This window comes from Plectropomus leopardus, chromosome 15, assembly GCF_008729295.1.
Source record: "Plectropomus leopardus isolate mb chromosome 15, YSFRI_Pleo_2.0, whole genome shotgun sequence".
In the NCBI taxonomy this organism is placed as follows: Eukaryota; Metazoa; Chordata; class Actinopteri; order Perciformes; family Serranidae; genus Plectropomus; species Plectropomus leopardus.
Genome location: NC_056477.1, coordinates 19,901,113 through 19,921,334, shown reverse-complemented (window position 1 = coordinate 19,921,334; position 20,222 = coordinate 19,901,113). Strand labels below are relative to the sequence as shown.

The 20,222-nt window shown below is 40.5% G+C and overlaps 2 protein-coding genes across 3 annotated transcripts; one reads left to right on the top strand and one right to left on the bottom strand.

The window, feature by feature from the left end:
* Positions 1–1,933: 1,933 nt before the first annotated feature.
* oit3 (oncoprotein induced transcript 3) lies at positions 1,934–16,229 on the top strand. 2 transcript variants are annotated; one of them, XM_042502821.1, is made up of 10 exons: positions 1,934–2,058; positions 4,714–5,088; positions 5,197–5,307; positions 7,366–7,488; positions 7,608–7,730; positions 12,472–12,632; positions 12,808–13,220; positions 14,535–14,634; positions 14,819–14,999; positions 16,179–16,229. In XM_042502821.1, the coding sequence occupies exons 1-9, from the start codon at positions 2,001–2,003 to the stop codon at positions 14,975–14,977; spliced, it is 1,623 nt and encodes a 540-aa protein (XP_042358755.1). In that variant the 5' UTR covers positions 1,934–2,000; the 3' UTR covers positions 14,978–14,999; positions 16,179–16,229. The 2 variants fall into 2 exon arrangements, with proteins under 2 accessions (XP_042358755.1, XP_042358754.1); XM_042502820.1 differs by lacking the exon at positions 16,179–16,229 and having other exon boundaries at positions 14,819–16,029.
* Positions 16,074–18,711, bottom strand: pla2g12b (phospholipase A2, group XIIB). The gene is made up of 4 exons (XM_042502824.1): positions 18,031–18,711; positions 17,482–17,558; positions 17,171–17,336; positions 16,074–16,266 (listed from the first exon to the last, which is right to left on the bottom strand). Exons 1-4 carry the CDS (start codon positions 18,629–18,631, stop codon positions 16,148–16,150), a joined length of 963 nt encoding a protein of 320 aa, XP_042358758.1. The 5' UTR covers positions 18,632–18,711; the 3' UTR covers positions 16,074–16,147.
* Between the last annotated feature and the right edge of the window lie 1,511 nt (positions 18,712–20,222).

Sequence of the window (20,222 nt, the reverse complement as noted above, 5' to 3'; positions counted from 1 at the left end):
GATAAAGCTGAGGGGACAAACTGTTTCTATACAATAGCTACATGAAGCATTGTTATTGTGGTCCATTGAAATTGCATTTGAGTAGAGAAATCTAAAAGTTGGTAAAAAAAAAAAAAAAAAAAAAAAAAAATCAGAAAAATAAAAGGCTATGATCTTTCTATTTTAAATTTCACAGAAAAGGGTAAATAATTTGTAAAACATTGGGTTGATGATTGAAAAAGTGAAGAAATGAGCATGTTATGCTCTGTATCCTCGGGCACAGCAGTGCTTTGAGCTGAATGCTAACATCAGCATGCTATCATGCTCATGTTTAGCTTTAAAAATGGTGCTCATTCCTGCACTACCCTATGTGGGGATGAACCTAAGTATTAGATGTTTTGACCTGATGATGCTTGATGAAAGTTGTTATATTTAAGGGCATAGAGTTGTTTTTGTTTGGTTTGGTTTGGTTTCAACATTTGGCGGGGTGACACCACAACATTTCTTGCATTCTTGTGAATTTTTATGCACCAGTTTCTTCCTGCCACTGCCTTCTTTACTAAAAGCATATATGTTTTTCTTAGGATACAAAAATGACATGACTCGCCCTATTTTGCCTCACTCTGCTTCTGATTGGCTCGCTGAAATACTGTATCCTAACCCCACCCTATATCACTGATCATGCCTTAAACTAATCAACCCAAAAAACAAAGGCAATACAGGATCAAATTTGCTTACTGGAGGCATTGCTGCTTCCCTGAGTCATGTTATATAATTTCTCAAATTAAACATTCTCTGCTACTTCCTAGTGGCACCATAGAAAAAAATACACAAATCACCAAAGTTATCCGGCTTCAGCCTCCGGGGACCGTGTATGTTCACACAAAATTTTTACAAAATCCATCCAATATTTAGCATAGTTCGACTGACTGACATTGTTTTTCAGATGCCTCGCCTCTATAGCATGGCTTAAAAAAACCCTACCCTTATCTTTTACCTGATAATGCACCACATATGACAGCAGAGAAACTACTAAAACAACCTGAACCCAACCTAAAAATTGCAATATCATTTAAAAAAAAATGCTCAAAAATCCAAAAACTAAAAACCAAGTTATGGTGAAATTTAGAGGAAAATTGAACAATGGATAACAATAAGGGGGACATCAGAAATGGAAACACTATATGTGGCTTTCCAAAAAACAATGCGGTTATGTGGTACTAGTATAATAAAAGTACGCTGATTAAATCTGCCTGTGCCATCGAGCCATGCAGCAAGAAGGTCGAAAGGTGTCTTATTTCCAGCAGTAATCACAAAGTAGGAATGGCATGTTCCACCTCATTTCTTCTAACAGCCTGCTGGATTTATGTCTCCATTGATTTAATTACATATAAGAAACAAAAACTGCGGGCGTCAGGTTAGTTTGGGCTCTTTCTTAATGAAAAGGGGCCAAGCTTCAGATATTTTCTGGCCAGTACTATAGCGGTCAAGTAATGAGCTAGATGAGAACATATTCACTCCACTGGCACAGCGTGTCCTCAGTTTGCAAACCTCGCCGTCGTCTTGAAGTGAGAGATGCCTCAGCACGACACTAAGCAGATTAGTGAGATTGGTTAAATGCCACTGCAGATTAGATCACTGCTCGTTCTTCCACGCCCTTTAAATCAGGGAGGATGAGACAGAAAAGACATAAAGATGTAAAAAAGCCACAATTACACTTTTTCACAGCATGACGGCAACATAAAAGATATATTTGGTGTAGTTTCAGATTGTGTGTCTGTGCAGGACGGACGGAGGGAGGAGAGTGGGAAACAATGGGAGGATGGTCCTGTCATTGGATTTGGGGAGCAGAGGGTTAAGAGGTCAAGGTGAGACAGAAAGACATGACAAAATGACACAAACAGATAAGAGGCGCCTATTAAAGACAGGCTTCCCCTAAGGTTGAACCAAAAGAGCCAGATACACATGCTCTATTAGGCTAAACTCAGATTATAATTTAGCCAGCTCTGAGAAAACACATCATGATTTTTTGGGTGATTATCAGTCTGCTCCTGGAGGTCGTTGCAGTTGCAGGTGTGGGTGAGTGTATGTTTTTTTTTTTTGTTATTATTTTGATGTTTTTTACTCTACATTAAGATTATAACAGAACTATTGCACAGCAATATGTGTCAAATCTGCCTGTTTGTAGCCGGGGTTTTTTTGCTTTTATTTATTTATTCATCTGTTTATTTATTAATTGCCATAGGTTAAAGGATAAGGCTGACATTTTTTAATATGTTTCTTTTTGTCAACAAATCCCATGAAAAGACCCAAATCAATAATGTGTTGGTCCATCTTCCAATACTTTTGTACTTTTCTAAACTATTTGTTGCACTCAACTCTAAGACCAATTAACTCTACTAAAGATGTAAATCCTTAAAAACAGGCCACAAATACATGCCTGATGCTGTCACCTAAACTCTGCATCTAACAATGATAATCATCATCATCATCATCATCATATAGACGAATAATAATCTCTTGTATTTTGGGTCGATGCATATCTTATCTGATCGCTGCCATCCTCTCATCAGCACTATAGAGTCCCTCTGGCAACAAAAAAAGTATTCAAGAAGTCCTTCATTCCAAGTGCCATCAATTTTCTTAACCCAACAAAGTGACTGATGAGTTTTTAACTGCAGACAGACACTAATATGAACTAATTTAATCTGTAGAGTGACTCTAATGACCTTGTCTATACATTTGTTTTACTAACTGCTCATCTGCTTTTATCATGTGATCTGAGGTGGACGACAAATTTCTATTCTATTCTAAAAGGCTTCATAATTTTACTAAAACAGCTGTGGGCATTGTAGCTTTCTGGGTTAAATTGTGCATTTTGTGGCGAGGGCGTAGGTTATGTTTCAACACTCGGGGGAACATATATGCAACTGGGGGTTTCCAGGAAATATTTAGCATCAGACACATAATGTCCTGTATTCTGGTAAATTGTTATGCATCAGTTTGAGGTGAAAATGTCCTTTTCTACTTTCATGTTTCATTGGCAGGACAAATGCAAATGTTTTTAATCTCCTTTGTTTCGCAGGGACTATTTTCAGCAGCGTATAACACATATTTGGTGCTCTAGTGAGTATTTACAGAAGCAGGTTGGCGTATGTGGGATTTTAATGAAGGGGGGTGTCATATAATGCAGCAGTGTTGCTCATTAATGTGCTTTTAATGGTTTCTGGACAATACTGCAGGTCTAGAGGGATAATAAATATCAGGTGTTGGCCACACAAGCGCAGGTGTTAGCAGGATCAATTCATTGCAGGTTTTAGTCTTTTCATGGGATTCACAAAAATAATAGAATATCACCAGCTTTATCCTTTAACAAAGAATATTAATTACGAGAACTCATAAGGTTGGACAGTGTTTACTCTGGGTCTTCATCTTCATCTGTGCAGATAAGAGGCTGGAGTCTGACTCAGGTCAGGCTTGGCTCCACGTTCCCTTAATAGCCATATTAAGTTATTCAAGCCCCATCTGGAAGATTTAACGCTCCCATTAGCATACACCCGCATGAGTCAGCTATGTCCTCTGCCCCTTCTGTGCTGTGTGAGCTGGAACACAGTTGGTCAGTCGTATGTCTCCAAAACTGGTCGTTTACGCTGTCAGTGGGTCTAGCCGTGGATTGATCCCTCTGCTTTTATTGGAGCAGCAAGTCGCGACAAGATGGACTGTCCATTAGTGGATGAAGGCTGAGAATGATGTGTGGTGACATCATTTATGGTCACAAAATGAGTCCTGTCTCACACAGATGTTTCGTCATAACTTCGAAATGGTGTTGGTGTTTGTGTGTTTATTTGTGAAAGCAAAACAAAGTGAAAAGAACAGTTGTAAACATTAACCTTGACCTCCATTACATGTCACACAGAGAGCATAAACATGGATATTTTATGTAGAGTAATCCAGCTAAATGGAAAGCCTGGAGGTTTGGTGATAGTGCTGGTTACCGCTCCAGTAAAGTGTTATGAGCTGGTCGTCAGCTGTCATGTTTCCTGGCTCCTGGCCTGTCGCTGAAGATGCTTTACTGCCACACTGATGAGCCTCCCGCTGTTTCTTCATCCCTGCTGATTCTCTGTGATTAACACTTACTCTTGCCCACTTTGCCTGCTCCCATCATCCCTCACGTATTCTTCTTTTCCTTTTGTTTTATGTCTACCTCTTAATTACACCGTTGAGAGGGCATGAAGAGAGGGAGACGCTATTGATTGTTTTTGCTGCACTTTGTTTACTCTGCTTGTTCAGTTGTTCTCCTGATTCTGCAAAGCCGGCTGTAGTGAAAAGAGTCGCCTCTGACAGGACCGGATAAAGAGTTCTTTGTGGACGGCTTGTTGGCTTTTAGTTCAATTAGAATTGACTCTGTGTTACAGTTTATCTTTGAGGTCCAAAAGTCTGCTTCATGGTAGCGAGTTTGCTCAAGTGGCCAGTATAGATGTCAAAAACACAGGGAGGGGTTCAAGATATACTGCTTGTCTATGGACTAGCATTATATATGGACTGGCTTTTATTTTCTGTTCTCTAACTCTTTAGTGGCATTTTTAATTGTATTTAAATGTCTTTTTGTAATGTGTTCCTTCTGCACTATGTTCCTAGGCTTTTGATTTCAAATGGAAAGCACTTTTAATTGCCTTTTGCCAAACTTTGCTATTTGAACTTGCTAATAAACTTGCCTTGCCTTCTCCGCCTCAGCTCTGGACCCCTGCTCTGCCTACATCAGCCTGAATGAACCCTGGAGGAACACAGACTACCACGTCAACCAGTCAACCGGCGTGCCCCTGTGCGACAGCCACATGTCTGGAGAATGGTATCGCTTCACTGGCATGGCAGGGGATGCCATGCCCACCTTCTGCGTGTCTGAGAATCATTGTGGCACCCATGCTCCCATCTGGCTCAACGGCACCCACCCTCAACCCAACGAAGGCATCGTCACCCTGCCTGTGTGTGCCAGCTTCAATGACAACTGCTGTCAGTGGAACGCCAGCGTCGATGTGAAGGCCTGTACTGGAGGCTACTTTGTCTACCGCCTGCCCAGACCCTCCGTCTGCTTCCATGTTTACTGTGGCCGTAAGGGAGCATGTTTGATATATGAAAAGTAAATTCCTTAACTGAGTTATTTTTAATTTTCTTGTCTTTTGTTATGCTAATTTATTTTTGCTTGTGTGTGTTGCACAGATTTCTATGATATCTGTGATGAAGTGGACTGTTTAGGTCCCAGATGTCCCGAGTCTGACTGTCGCTGTGCACCTGGAACTGTCCTGGGACCAGACAGACAAACATGCCTGGGTGAGACAGACAGAGAGGGAGGAAGAGAGCGGACAGATAAGTTTTGTAACAGACACGAAGACGGATAGGCTGGAAATAGTTTCTGAAAAACAATAACAAGGGAAATTAATCAGACTGCTTTCTCAGTATGTTGACCCATTGTTTTGATGAAACCACTCATACATCTGGATAAGCTGTTATTATACTATTCTTATTTAAATGTTTCCTTCACATAACTGGGTATTGATAATGTGGCGCAGAGGCTGCAAAGACAACATAAGCATTCATTATGAGAATTTTAATTTTATTAACTAATTTTTTTTGTCTTCAATGATAACTCACATTCACATTCATTCATGTTAAGAGGGACATCATTTCAATTACCTGAGTGTCAAAGTTCAACCTTGACCTTAAAAAGTAGTTTGACAAGAACATGATTTTAACTGAAGGTCAACATATATTAGATTTACTGTCACTGCATAAGTACCAGTATGATGAACTGCAGTTTAGCATCTAACCAGATTGCAAACAGCTGCAAAATGTATATAGATACAATTAAAATATACAAATAACTTTCAGTCTAGCTTTTTTTGTAGCTTTCACCTTCATTTTATAGACCTTTGGCAGTGGATTGAGTTTGTTCAACAAAACAAACACCATTCGCTCCATTCATCTTTTTGACCCAGCTGGCACCAGGCGTTAGTATGACATCAGAAAGATGTTGGACTCTTACGTTGGACAGATGTTAAATTTTGCTTGTTATGAAAATCGGGGTAATCACATTTTAAATGTCTAATGATGTTTAAATTTTGCGTTGTTTAGGTGTTAACATTATGATGTTTGGCAGTCTTTGTGTTTTGATCTCCATACCGTACAACTAAATGTTGTTTTTTTATGTGAAGAAGATGTTGACATGACACATACGTGAAGAAAATGTTGGATTTTGGTTACTTAACAACACAACTTTAAACCAACAAAAATATTGTAATCTGTCATCAGTATTCTACGCTGTCCTGACATTAAATTTTGGTCACCAAATGTCACAACCTCAATTCAACCAAAAATCAATACCTAACCATGCTCGTGGCATGTTGGCAACATATAAACCAACAACCCATTACCCGATTTTCACCACATATCCTATTACCCATTGCTTTTGGCTAACTATTTAACATGTTTCCTTGTATTTAACCTAACACTTTCAAATGTTTGACAGTTTACTTGTTAACTAGCTTTCAAACCCTTTTAATTGCAAATTGCTTTGAGATGTTGTAGCTGATTCAAGACGTGGATATGTTCTTTAAATCAAATTGTAACTTCTTTTTATGAAATATGTTACTCCACAATCTTTCCACGTACCCCCTGAGGTATCCATGGTTAGGAAGCATTGCTCTAATGAAGCACGGTCCTGTGACTGCAGCTGTCCCAACCTTTTCATATAGCTTCTACGACCTTAAGGGTGTATTTAAATGTTACAATTCCATACCAAAAGAGTTATTTCTAATTTTACATATTCTAAATGATAAGATGGATCATAAAGTAGGAAGGATGAGTGCAAAGCACTCAAAGCAAAGCAGCGATAGAGACAGACTGAAATATTGCTTTTGCATTTGCTGACTCTTGGAAAGGTGTGTGTGTGTGTGTGTGTGTGTGTGTGTGTGTGTGTGTGTGTTACACCGGACGGTACACCTAATGATGGGTGACAGGCATGCAGAGGGAACCTAGCAGGCCTGAAAACTCCCATTATCTCATTATTCACCCATCAACCAAATCTGCCTTTCGCTGTCTCAGAAATGACTTCTTCATTTCTCCATCTTCGCTTACTCTCCTTCCTCACTCTCTTGCACTCTCACTTTAGTCCCTCCTTTTATTTCACCCATCATTATTTCTTTACCAGTTCTCAGTATTATAAATGCAGTTTTAAAGTCCTTTAAAGTCGATTTATCATCTACCTCCCAGGAACACTAAGTGAATTGCCTTGAGGTGATAAACTCCACCCATCTGCTACTCAGTCGATTAAAACGGGCCTCGTCTGATAATAATATCTGACCCAGCTGTGGTGTGTGTCCTAATGTTCAGATGTGAATGAATGTGAGAAGGGCAACGGCGGCTGTGCAGAGGTGTGTGTGAACACTAAAGGCTCCAGGCGCTGTGAGTGTGGGCCGGGCCGTGTGCTGGATGAGGATGGACGCAACTGTAGAGGTACATCCATGTCCTGATGTGCATGTGACACAACAGTCAATGCTGTGCAGAGATAGTTAAAGCAGGGACACCACACAGTGCTCTTCACTGTCTCCTTTTCTCTGTGTCGCCTTATGCAGAGATAGCAGGCTGTCATGTTAACAATGGAGGCTGCAGCCATGGCTGCTCCACACTGCTGGACTCCTATCAGTGCCACTGTCCCAGAGGGCTGGAGCTGGGAGAGGACAAACGCACATGTCAGGGTGTGTATCAGTGTGGTCTGTGTGTGTGTGTGTGTGTGAGAGAGAGAGAAAGAGAGAGAGAGAGAGAGAGAAAGGTAGATTTTCAAGTTAGATAATCAGTCAGACAGCAAGGCAAGCTGGCACAGAGATACAAACATTGATCTAAAAAGATGTTCTCGATAGTAGAAGTTTGTCCAAAATGCATTTCCTCAGGCCATTGCTGCATATTTTACATTTCTGTTCAGGGTTATTTATTAGCAGTGGATAATAATCTGCACACATTTGGTTTGAGAAATGAGACAATCCTGCAAAACAATATTTTGCTTTCAGATCATTTACACATCAGTGTATTTTTGGATAGCAGGACAGCTAATGATTGTTTTTATTATAGCTTTATCTGTGGATAATTTCTTTGACTAACTGATAACAGCTTATTAGATAATATGTATAAAAAAAAAGGGCAAAATATGTATTAAATCAGCCAATGATGGAATTTTTGGAATTGCACACCAAGGCAGCTATTCTACAAAACCTTTAAAAGGTTGCAAATAGCCATTTGTAAAAACCTGAGGATCATTCAGCACAAGAACCTAAGATGTAATCTGAGTGATGGGGAATGGTTTAAAATTACTATCAAATACTGGGACGTATATATGGCAGGTTATACCCAGTATAAGTTAATACATACAGTATAGGTCTTACTACAGTATGTCATGAAATAAGTCCTAGTTTAGGATGTTATAAGAATGTCAAAAGAAAGTCATAGTATGGTATGTCATATGTCACACAGGGATGCACGATAACATTAATCTACCCGGTACAAAATGTAGTATGTCAAAAAAGGTCAAACTCTGTATGTCATGAAAAAACTTCTATATTAGCATGTCATTAAAATGTCATAGTTTAATTTATCCTAAAGAATGTTATAAAAGGTCTGAAAAAGTCATAATATAGTACGTGATAAAAAAGTCATGGTTTAGCATGTCATAGTGCAGTATTTCAGTAAAAATGTTACAAAAGATACACATACAGTATATACAAATATCACTGTTTGGGATGCCATGAAAAATGTCATCGTATAGTATGTCATAAAAAGTTATAATATAGTATGTCATATGTCACACAGAGATGCACGCTTACATTAATCTACCCAGTATAAGTTAATACATTTGTTTTATTTAACCCTTCTGAGCTCCACAGGGTGGGCTTGCCAACCAATCATGTATGTGGAAACGTCAACCAGAAACAGGAATATTTTTCATGCAATTTGGGAGAGTAAACTTGACTACTCATTGACCTTTTTCACGGCAGACATTTTCAGATGTCTTAGTAGGAGAAGCACAGGTGTATTCAATAACATTAATGATGGCTGCATTCCACTTTGGGGGGGGTTAAGTTTCACCTGTGCTTTTCCTATCATGACAAGTCAGAATGACTGCCGTGAAAAAAGTACATTTTGGGAAAAGTACTTAAATACACTAACAAGTGAGTGTTGTCACGGCTGCCTGAATGATCCATGATCTTAAGGCAAGCTACCTCCTCTCCAGAGCATAACTGATCATTGATGTGCGCATGCGTCGGCGTCTGTGTCTACCTGTCAGAGGCGCTGACTTGATCGGATTTTTAGCCTGTTTTTATCGAGCTATCTGCCATATCTTTTTAGTTCACGCCTAGAGATTGGCTGTTTGAACCACTTCTTTTAACTGGATAAAGATTTTTAGTAATCGGACGTGGATTTTAACTTGTTAAGGGCTTTTCATCTGCTGGAGCAACACTGAAGCGCGAGAGGACATGCTGGGGTGAGCGCCACTTTACACTGCCCGGCAAAACTTGTTTTAACAGTATTCTTTTACGATTGTGGGATTACTTTTAACTTGAGTTAAGTTTTCCACTGTACGATCGTGAATCCAGCGATGATGGTTGTGTGTGCGGACTGTGACTGTAAATTAAAATACTCAAAGGTTAACAGAGGACATCCCCCGCCTGAAGACCGAGATCAGGAAAAAAGATCAGCTGATGGAAAGCTTTATCTCTGTTGCTGTAGCTCAGTCAAAACACATTTCCTACACTCGCTCCTTCTGTCAGGCCGGCCCCGGTGTCCGCTCACCTCCCTCCCTCCATGTCTCCGATGGTGTCACATATGGATCTACTGCCCACTCTACCAGCCTCCCTCCACAGAATCATTGTCAATGTGGGGACAAACAACACAGCGTATCGGGAGTCTGAACGCACCAAACATCATTTTAACCTCCTCTTTTATGTCTTAAAAAAACTTCTGGCAAATCTGTTTTTATTTCTGGCCTCATTCCCACCTTAGCTCATGGAGCAGAACATTTTAGCAGATTAATTTATCTTAACGCATGGCTCTTCTCCACCAAATCTCACAACATGTGTTTTCTAGGCAATTTTCATCTGTTTTGGGATTGTCCCTCTCTCTTCAGAGGAGACAGCATACACCCCAACAAACAAGGTAGCCAGATGCTGTCAGCTAACTTGCAGTACGCAGTGCAATCACTCCCTAAAAACTGTTTACATCTCTCCCTCATAACCCGGATCAACCCTCTCCCTCTATGTCACAACTACAACCACACAACATGGTCCTAATGACAGGTCCTTCCAGTCATTTAACTCCACATCACACTCCCACAAGGGTTCCCATGTTGAATCACCGTCACTACCCACTCCCCTTGCACCCCTTCCAGTCCTCTCACACAGATCTGGCCCACCGTGCCCTATAACAACCATAATTTCCCACCAAAAATTCAATATTACACACCCTGTGTCTCACCCCACTGCTGCCAATCATGACAACTTAATTCAAATCCATCTGCAACCTCTCTCAACCCCTGCCCTTCTCTGTAAGTCTGTAAATTTTGGCCTTTTAAACATTAGATCATTAACATTAACATCGTCAACATTAGATTTTAATAATTTTGACTTTTTTTATTATCACTGAAACTTGGCTCACTGAAGGAGACTGCACCCCACTCATTGAAGGACCCTTGTGTGTCTGATCACAAAGCTTTTTTATTCAATCTGGTTTTAACACAACTGCCTTTTAACCACAGCACACCGGTCCACCGCCGTATTGTTAATTCCACGTCAGCTAGCAATTTCTCAGAGCTTTTTAATGCTACCTCTTTAACTGCTTTTAACCTAAATTTTAACACAGAGGAGCTGGTCCCCTGTTTTAACCACACCTGTCTGGCTGTCTTGGACTATGTTGCCCCATAAAAATTCAAAAAGTCAAATATAACACATCAACCCTGGTTAAATGAATGAATGAAAAACTAAAGAGAGACTGAAGAAGTAAGGAAAGAAAATGAAAGAAGACAGGTTTACATGTATTTTATGAAATCTGGAAAGATGCGATGAAGAATTATCTGAAAGCAGTTAAAGATACTAGAGCATCCTTTTATTCTAATTTAATTTAAAAAAAAAAAACAAAAAACAATGTAACCCCAGATTTTTTTTTAAGTAATTCACTTTTCACTAACTTAGAACCCACTGCCAGAAATTTAGGAGTTATATTTGATTCAGATTTAACCTTTCACTCACATTTCAGTAAAACTGTCCAATCCTGCTTCCTTCAATTAAGAACAATCTCACAAATTTAACATACACTATCACACTCTGACCTGGAAAAAACTATACATACTTTCATCTTCTCCAGGCTTGACTACTGTAACTCCCTCCTCTCTGGCATAAATCAAAAATCACTCTCCCACCAACAACTTGTCAAAAATGCAGCAGCTAGGCTTCTCACTGGTTTCAATAGGTGACATCACATCACCCCAGTTCTGGCTTCCCTCCATTGGCTCCCCATTCATTTTAGAATTGATTTTAAGATTTACTGATCACTTTTAAAGGTCGTCTGGGTCTGGCCCCTAACTATATTATAGAAATGTTAACCCAATATGAGTCAGGCCACAGGTGGGGCCCTCCAGGTCATTCCTATGTCGAGGCTTAAAACTAAAGGTGAGCGTGCTTTTGCCATCAGGGCGCCTTGTCTTTGGAACAACCTGCGATTGATTCTGTGATAACCGACAGAATCAAAAACTTCTTTTAAATCACTTCTTAAAACACATTTTCCTCTACTTGACTTTATGTGATGTTGTCTTTTAATTCTTCTTTTAAGTTGTTTTTCAATGTGTCTTTTAACTCATCTTTTAATTTTATTTATTTATTAAAATTTTTTATCTTGTCTTTTAATTTTAGCCTCTAATTTATCTTTTTACTTGCTTATTATTATTGTTATTGTTATTATTATTATTAGTGTTTTGTGTTCTGTCTACTGCCTTTTTGTTACTGGGTTTACAGTCTTAGCCTTGCCGTGTTTGTCAAAGCAGTTTGTAAACTGTGTTTTCAAAGGTGCTATTTAAATAAAGTTATTATTATTATAAAATATGTATGAAATCTAAATGGTATCATGAGCAGATGTTAGCTTGAGTCAGTGAAATATGAGGTTGTGATACTTGTTTTTCGCTGTAGCACTGTCTGTTTACATCGAGAAACGTTTTTTTTGTTTGTTTTGTTTTTTTTAGCCAAAAACAACTAAAGCTATTAAAATTTAGGGTTGCAATCATTGATTATGTTCATCATCAACTCATTTATGTTGATTACTTTCAATAATCTATGTCTCTTTATGTACTTTAGCAACAAACAGATTGGGTGGTGTGTTTTTATCTTTTTGTCATCGTATTTATGTTCCTTTTTATGGGACAGTAATAACATGTCATATCTCTGCTTCTGTGTCCTGCAGTGCCGGTCCAGTGTGATTCCAGCTCTATTATTGTGTCAGTGCCTAAAGACCTTGTAGGAGGACTGGAGCTCTCGCTGTCCAACTCATCTTGTCGAGGTGTCTCCAATGGCACACACATCAACCTCAGCTTCAGCCTCAAGACCTGTGGCACAGTGGTGGAGGTCAGAGGTCACTGGGTTTTAGACTGAATGTGCTCAGGGTTTAGTCTCTGTGGATATGGCCAGGAGAAATATTTGAGTATCATATCACTGTGCTTTTAAAGTGGGTTATGTGCAGTTGTTATCAATTGAAAAAGCTATCACTGTAAAGTGCTATAAACTGAGTGTTGACCCCCAGGTGACAGATGACAAGATTGTGGGGACCAACCTGGTGACAGGACTTCCCAGGAGCAGCCCAGGCAGCAGCAAGGACCTGATAGTCCGCACCAGCAAGTTAGTGCTCCCAGTCACCTGTGAATTCCCCAGGGAGTACCAAGTGTCGGACGGATACCAGGCAAGTCAGCGCAGCTCAGCCCTCGAACTGGCAGGCCACAGCGAGGGAGTCTTCCCCTTCTCCCTGGAGCTCTTTAAGAGCGCAGAGTTCTCAGAGCCTTACCTCACCCCGCCATCGCTCCGCCTGCACGACTCCCTCTTCTTTGGGGTGGAGCCGAAAGAAAGGGTGGAGGGCCTGTCTGCCTTGGTGGAAAGCTGCTTCGCCACACCAGGGCCCAAAGCTGACCAGGCACTCAAGTATTACCTCATCAAAGATGGGTGAGTTGTGGGTTTTTGATCAGTTTTAATGCCACATCTTGTGCTGCATGGTATAGCACACTAATTGCAAAGGCCTTGGACCAGAAAATAGCACTGCTGGAAGGAGTATCTCCATTACTTTTTTAAATGAATAGGTTTCTGTTATGCTACCCTCTAATACTAAAAGATATACTCCAATAAAGATTCAAGCTATTCTCAGTTCATGATCACATTGTAGGTGTCAGGGATATCTTTCAAGAAAAACTCATCTGCTATAAAGAGAGTGGTGTGTTTTGTAGCACCTAAACTAATAGGTTTGTTTATAGCAGTAGGTAGAGGATTCGCCTATTGTGGTTGGCTATAAAGTGATGTTTTTTTCTTTACCTTTCCTCTTTATAATTGAGTAAAGTTTCTATAAATACCAAAGAGACACAAACCCACAAAGAGAATCATAATGACTACAAAGCCCTGGTTACACCTGGTATTAACATGCATTTTGGGTTATGTGATTACAAGTTACCAGCGCTAAATGCAAGTGTAAATGACCACAAAGACACATTGTGATCCAATCACTCAGACCATTTGTCGTGGTGATCTGGGACACAGTTTACCACATATCTTTTGTAGTGTAAATGCTATTTCGTCTCAACAAGGACTACGTCATCAGTGCAGGATGTGGTGGTTGTTTTGGCAACAGCATGCTAAGGCTCTATAACTGTATATACATGCATAGATACGACTAGAAATAAGAAAATGATTTTTTTGTTGTTATGTGGGTCAACTTACCCTTTAATGTGTCTTGCTCATGCACAAAAAAAAATGAAGAATTCTGCGGTTGTCTCATTTATACCAGAAATTCCTTTGGTTCCTGTGACATTAATGGTCCTTATAATAAATGTCAACAGGATCAGACCAAGTTGCTGTTTCCACACAGCCTTACTGTAAAAGCAGCTGCACACAGTTACAGGACAGGAAATCTCCACTCAAGAAAATGTCAAATAAAAAATGCCACTGGCCTTGTCCGTGTGATTAATGTGGAAAGAAAACAAGAATTTTGAGCTGAGAAATCGAAACAAAGAACAGCCTTTTTATCTGGGGAATACTCACTTTTGGCAAACCATTTCTCCAACTGAATCCAGACAGAGATTTTCTCTTGCTACTCCACGGACACCTACAGAGCAGGGCTGTAATCTGTTTTCATGATTTCCTATTAAAAATACAACAGTGTTTCAGGGCCGTGGGGCAGCTAGACTTGATAAATTGGCTTGTTAGAAACATATATGGATCATTGAGTACTGTGTTAAGACTCCAGTTTTCCTTTGGCTTTGCTCTCAGGTGTATCTCTGATGAAACAGTGACACAATACTCATCTAAGGACCAGCTCTCGAAGCACTACCAGGTCCCTGTTTTCAAGTTCATTGGCAAGGACAACCGAGTGAGTAAAAAAAAAAAAAAAAAAAGTGCATGCTGGGAGCCAGCTGGCAAGTGTGCGGGCTAATATCTGTGTAGCACTTTACACCAAAGACTGTATTCATAAACTGAAGTTGCACCATCCTTGCACTGTGGTGGTGTTTTTTCTCGTTCTGTACTCAAAACAAGCTTTTCTCCTGTGTTTACAGCAAGTGTTCCTCCACTGCCAGGTGTTGGTATGTGGTGCAGGGGACTCCCATTGCGCTCAGAGTTGTCGAGGACGTGTCCGCAGAGAGGCTGGGAGTGGTGAAACTCAGGAGCAGCACACACTGAGTGGAGGCCCCATCTTCATCCTGCCTGAGCCATGATGCTAACATAAAGCAAAACACAGTGAGCTTATGCAAACAGCAGCAGCAAAACTGCATATGCAGAGTAACATTTAGATAAAAGGAGACTATTCCAGTTTATTTAAAAGTCCCTCATATACACATATAGACATGCAGATGCACAGTATGTACAGTCGTCTTTGTTTCTATGTAAACTCCAGTGTCACTCACAGAGCTGTATGTGTTTCATTGCCACTTTGCCCGGCAGCACAAATTCCTGACATTAAAGTGAATGACATTTCTATTAGAAATCATTTGGAGGGGCCACAGTTCATTTGTAACAACTACAGCATGAAGGATGTTTTTCTAGGTCACACTTTCAGGCATTTCTCAGGCCTGATTACGGCTTAAAGATTTAGTGGATTTATAGAAGTGGTTTATATTTCACACCATTGCTGACTTGAAAAATACATGCAGAACACCCATGGATGCGTTCTGACTCATTTTCTTGGTATAATCGATGGCTCGCGGAGCACGTCACACATCCCAGTGTGGTGGGAAAGAGATATCAGTGTGCCATGCCCTGGAAAGCATGCGCTTCCTCACTGAAAATTAATATCGAATTAATCATGTCAGTTCAACTGCAATTAGCCATGTAGTTATTATTTAAATAATATCAAACACTGGCAAATAACTAACATCAAACATTAACGTAGTAGCATTACATTTACATGACATTAACTTAAAGTTTAAGCAGACTATCTTGATAAATAGCAGCACACAAAAGAAAAAACATGTGCGCCTTTGTAATTAAACTGTCTTTCTATCTTGAGGAAATTAATCCAACCACAATATCCTTCCCATCAGGCACTTTGTTTGGAGTCATTGCAGTAATTTATGGTAATGGAGTCATAAAGGCCTAAAAATGGCCTAAAATTAAATGGAGAGTGTAACATGCATAAGCAGTTAATTAAGATTCTGAAATTCATATTCAGATACTTAATATTTGTCAGTACTGCCCATGAATAAAACCTGAGAAATTTGCATTCCTCTTTTATGTCTTTTTTCACTCGCAGGCTGTGAATCCTGAAAGGGTTTAAGTGAGGTATCGCCTCCTTGACAAAAAACCTGTAAATATATAGTATAATGTATATAAATAGTCATCACTCTGTCTGTGAAAGCATAGAGGAGTTTGTCGATAGTGTTAATGTGTCACAGTTCATCCTTCTCCTCTCCCTCGCAGAGACACGCTGCCCTCTGGCTGTTCATGTAAGGCCTGCAACCAAGAGTCCCCACTGTGCTGTGCAGAGCGTCTGCCATCGATTCACAAGCTGAGGAGGAAGGAGAGCGATATAGAAAGTTGATTTTTTTAACACAATGTATGTGAGATGTCCCAGGTGGTCCCACTCATGCCACCCTGTAATTTCAAAGGATCAGTGTGCAAGATTTAGGGGGATTTAGCGACATCTAATGGTGAAGATTGCAGATTGCATCCAGCTGAAACTTCTTTCAATTCGAATCCCTTCAGTGTTCATTGTTTGGGAGGATTTGACAGGTAGTCAAATTATCCGCAGAGGTCTCTTCCTCTCAAAAACAAATGGACCACGTGATTAAAACCGGTGAAACACTATAAAAAACAGTTTCTTGCTACATATCGGTGTTTCTCCTATGCTGCTTGGCACATCACTGATGGGCTACTTGCCCACTATCTGCTAAGGTGTGCTCACTTTTTTCCTCTGATAACTTAACGTGGGCTCATCTAATTTCTCATTTAGACAATCAGGAAGTTTTGACTGCCTGCCGAATAATCCTCAGAGGTCTCTTCCTCTTCAAAACAAACAGACCAGGTGATTTAAGTCAGTAAAAACACTGAATGAAACAGTTTTATATTACAAATTAGTGTTACTCCAATGCTGTTTGGCACAGAGGGGCTGCTTACTATGGTGGCTGTCACGAAAATATGAATAGTCCTATTTAACGCCACTGTTTGGTTTGTCTGTTCAGGGCTACTGTAGAAACATGGCAGTGCAACACTGCGTTTTCCATACAAGAGAATACGCTCCCTATGTAGATAAGAACGTCTCAGCCTAAATTCATGAAAACATGCTGATTCCTACTTCCTTCAGGTGATTACACACTAACTAAAACATTCATAATATTCCATTTCTGCCAAAATATCCCCCTAAATGAGACACACTGGACCTTTACGCATAAGTAAATCTGTAAATATCTCACCTTGCACCTTCGACACAAAGCCCAGACTCTTCTTAAGGTCCGAGCAGATGCCTTGCAGACACGAGCGAAATGTGGAGTCACAGTCAGCCTTGTTTGTGCCACAAGTGTCATAGCACATGTCGAGCTGATTACAGCACTTTGTCATAGCGGGGATCCCAAGGTCAAGCTGTCAAAAGAATGAACTGTGTCAGTACAGTTTATAATACTAGCATTTCCAGCCATTATGGTTGTGGTTTGCTCTATTATATGGGCTTAGTGATGTAGTTGTGGGCTGTTGGTGCTATGAACAGGCCACCTACAGCGGCATTCACCTGGAATCCAACCAGGGAGGAGCTGCAGCCGTTGGGCTCTGGGAGCTGGTAGCCGGGACGAGGTTGGGGAAGTTGCCCTATGAAAACATAGAAGACATTTAATCTCAAATTTAAGTGAAAGCATGTTAACAAACTAATGTCATCATGTACTCTGTGTCAAGGAGTTACATTATCGTTGTTCTTGGGTGTGTGTCGTTTCACAGATTAGATGTAACTTCTGTTTGAGAACATCTGTATTGATTGCGTAACTGTAGACTGATAACCAGATTTCATTATCAGCAGCCTGATGGCCAAGCATGTTGTAAACAGGATTGATTTTAGACTTTAAATGAGCTAAGACAACAAATACAAAGTCACAGAAGGAATATTAGATTTAGACCTAACATAATTATCTTTTGGAAATCTACTGTAGGACAGGTGCACTGATAAAACTTCTCAGCTCTTCTGCGACAATTTTGACTATTTATACAAGTCCCACCACCAGGCCACTTAAACACTTGTCAATCTCAGTAACATAACAGAACGTTAAATGAAGAGATTTGCTTTTACCATATCTGCAGCGGTACTGACAAACACCATTGCGTCCCCCCGCCAATTCCACCAGGGAGTCAAAGTATCCGTGCATAGTCTGGAAAGTATTTCTAATTGAGTTGAGGCTCCAGCTGCTATCATCTTTTTGTGCCAAGGGTGCATTCAGGGACTGGTTTATCTTGACTGGCCTGATGTCGTTGTCCTCAGAAGAAGATGAAAGCTTCTCCTTGGCGACAGCTTCATCAGCAAGAGCTTCCACACCAGGGGCATCTCCAGCAAGTCTATCACTGTCTGACTCTTCGGCTTTTCCACCATCTGCTGCAGAGACATCCACTTCATTTTTTTCAGCTGCTGGGTCATCACCTGCAAATAATTTAGCCAGTAGATTGTCACCAAAAATGGAATTAGCTACAGGCTCCGCAGCTGGAGGTGAGTCGCCCACTTGGGTATCTTCAGGAACAACATCATCTTCAGCTGCTTTTACAGAATCAGCTACTACAACACCTTCAGTGACAGCAGTGGCCTCCTCCTCCTTTTCTTGATCTTGGTAGTGGCCTAAAGTGGCACACATGCCCGTGGATATACATACAAGGAGCAGAACCACGGTCCGAAGCAGCATGTTGTTGAACTGGTGACAATCCAAGCACAGGAAGGTTGTTGTTAAGCGAGCGAGAAGAGCTTAGACAGTGAGGGACAAAAACACACTCTGCTCCTACTGATTCTGCCAGCCAGCAGACTTTGACCTTTGACTAGGTTCTAGCAGACAGCAAGGCACTCTCTCATGCTGGGGGCAAAGGTCAGCCCCTATCAATCAAAGAAAGCTTTTATAATTTCTCTAATCCTCTCATTCTCTGTGAGTCTTAAACACATCAAATGATTAATTTGATCACAGATTTATCCACAGAGCTATAGTTGGATTTTTATGGCTCAAAAAGTCACATGAACTTGTGCCTGGAGGAAAAGCCTCTTCTTATTTTCTTTAACTCTCTGCACATCTAATGCTGGCATTTTGGCCTGTGACCTTTGTCAAGACATCACAAACTTCTTCACTGTGTTTTGATAAAGGTCACAGACTGACACTTCAGCTCTGAACAGACACAGAGACAAAAGGAACATTGTCTTTTTCATATGCCGTGTCTCTGCTGCCCTCTGGTGTTTGAAGAGAAATTTGCTACCAACACTGTGGAAATGACGTTTTCCCTGTCCCTGTCCAACGACAGAGGTCTCAAGGGTTGTGAATTGTGTTAAGGGGACGACATATTATGACATAGTATGACATTTTTATGCTAATTTGGATGACGTGCTATAGCATAACTTTTTTATGTTATTTTCCACAACATACTATAGTGTGACTTTTTTATGCTATTTTGGACGACATACTATATTATGACTTTTATGCTATTTTGGACGCTATATTATAGCATGACATGACACGACATTCTATACTATGATGTGTCTCGACAAGCTATTTTATGTGGTTTTCAGGTGTTTGTCATATGTCATATGTCATATGTTGAATTTTTTCAACATACTATACTATTACGTTTTTGTTTATTTTTTAGACATACTATATTATGATGTTTTTGGCTCTTTTTTTTTTCCACATTCTACCCTATGACGTGTCTCGATATTGTTGGGATTCACCAGACTGCACAGATTTGTTCATTTGTGCAATTTTAACTGGACACGTGGAGGCATTTCCTGTAAGTCCAGCTCCATTTGAAAACGTTGGCTCAGACTACATGTCCTCTGTTTTCTGGAACAAAGGGACAGCCATGTGCCTCAACCCCCGGGGTGGTTCACCTTTCGCACCTTAGTGTTAGTCCCTTCCCATGGACTCGTCTCCAGACATGATTCATTCACCACAGTGAACCCCGAGGATGTCATCAAGTCAAGAAGAGAAGCATCTGCTATTCTTCTGGCGCTTGTTCCCAAACCTCCTCCGAGGAAGGTTGCAGGTCTGGGGGACCTGCTCGCCGTTTCCCCACTCTCACACCTAAGCTTGGCAGGAGCTGCAGCCTTGTTTCAGTTCTACTTTTTAAGCCCGAAGAGACTTTGGGCTTTACAGAAGTTAGAAAGCCACAGCTAACTTCTCAAGCCACAAGGAGAACAGAACTGAGATAGCACTGAACTACTATCTCTGTAGGGACACCAGGACCGGCCAACCTCCTCCTGGATCTTTGGAGCTGCACAGCAGTGACTGAACCAGA

Bases quoted from the DNA above. Each gene is read 5' to 3' on its own strand.
- pla2g12b (XM_042502824.1), bottom strand. From the start codon at position 18,631: ATGCTGCTTCGGACCGTGGTTCTGCTCCTTGTATGTATATCCACGGGC. The intron at 17,559-18,030 runs GTAAAAGCAAAT...ATGTTTTCATAG, and splicing joins TCAGTACCGCTGCAGATATG to GGCAACTTCCCCAACCTCGT. The intron at 17,337-17,481 runs GTGAATGCCGCT...TTCTTTTGACAG, and splicing joins CCTCCCTGGTTGGATTCCAG to CTTGACCTTGGGATCCCCGC.
- oit3 (XM_042502821.1), top strand. From the start codon at position 2,001: ATGATTTTTTGGGTGATTATCAGTCTGCTCCTGGAGGTCGTTGCAGTT. The intron at 7,731-12,471 runs GTGTGTATCAGT...TGTGTCCTGCAG, and splicing joins GGACAAACGCACATGTCAGG to TGCCGGTCCAGTGTGATTCC. The intron at 14,635-14,818 runs GTGAGTAAAAAA...CTGTGTTTACAG, and splicing joins TCATTGGCAAGGACAACCGA to CAAGTGTTCCTCCACTGCCA.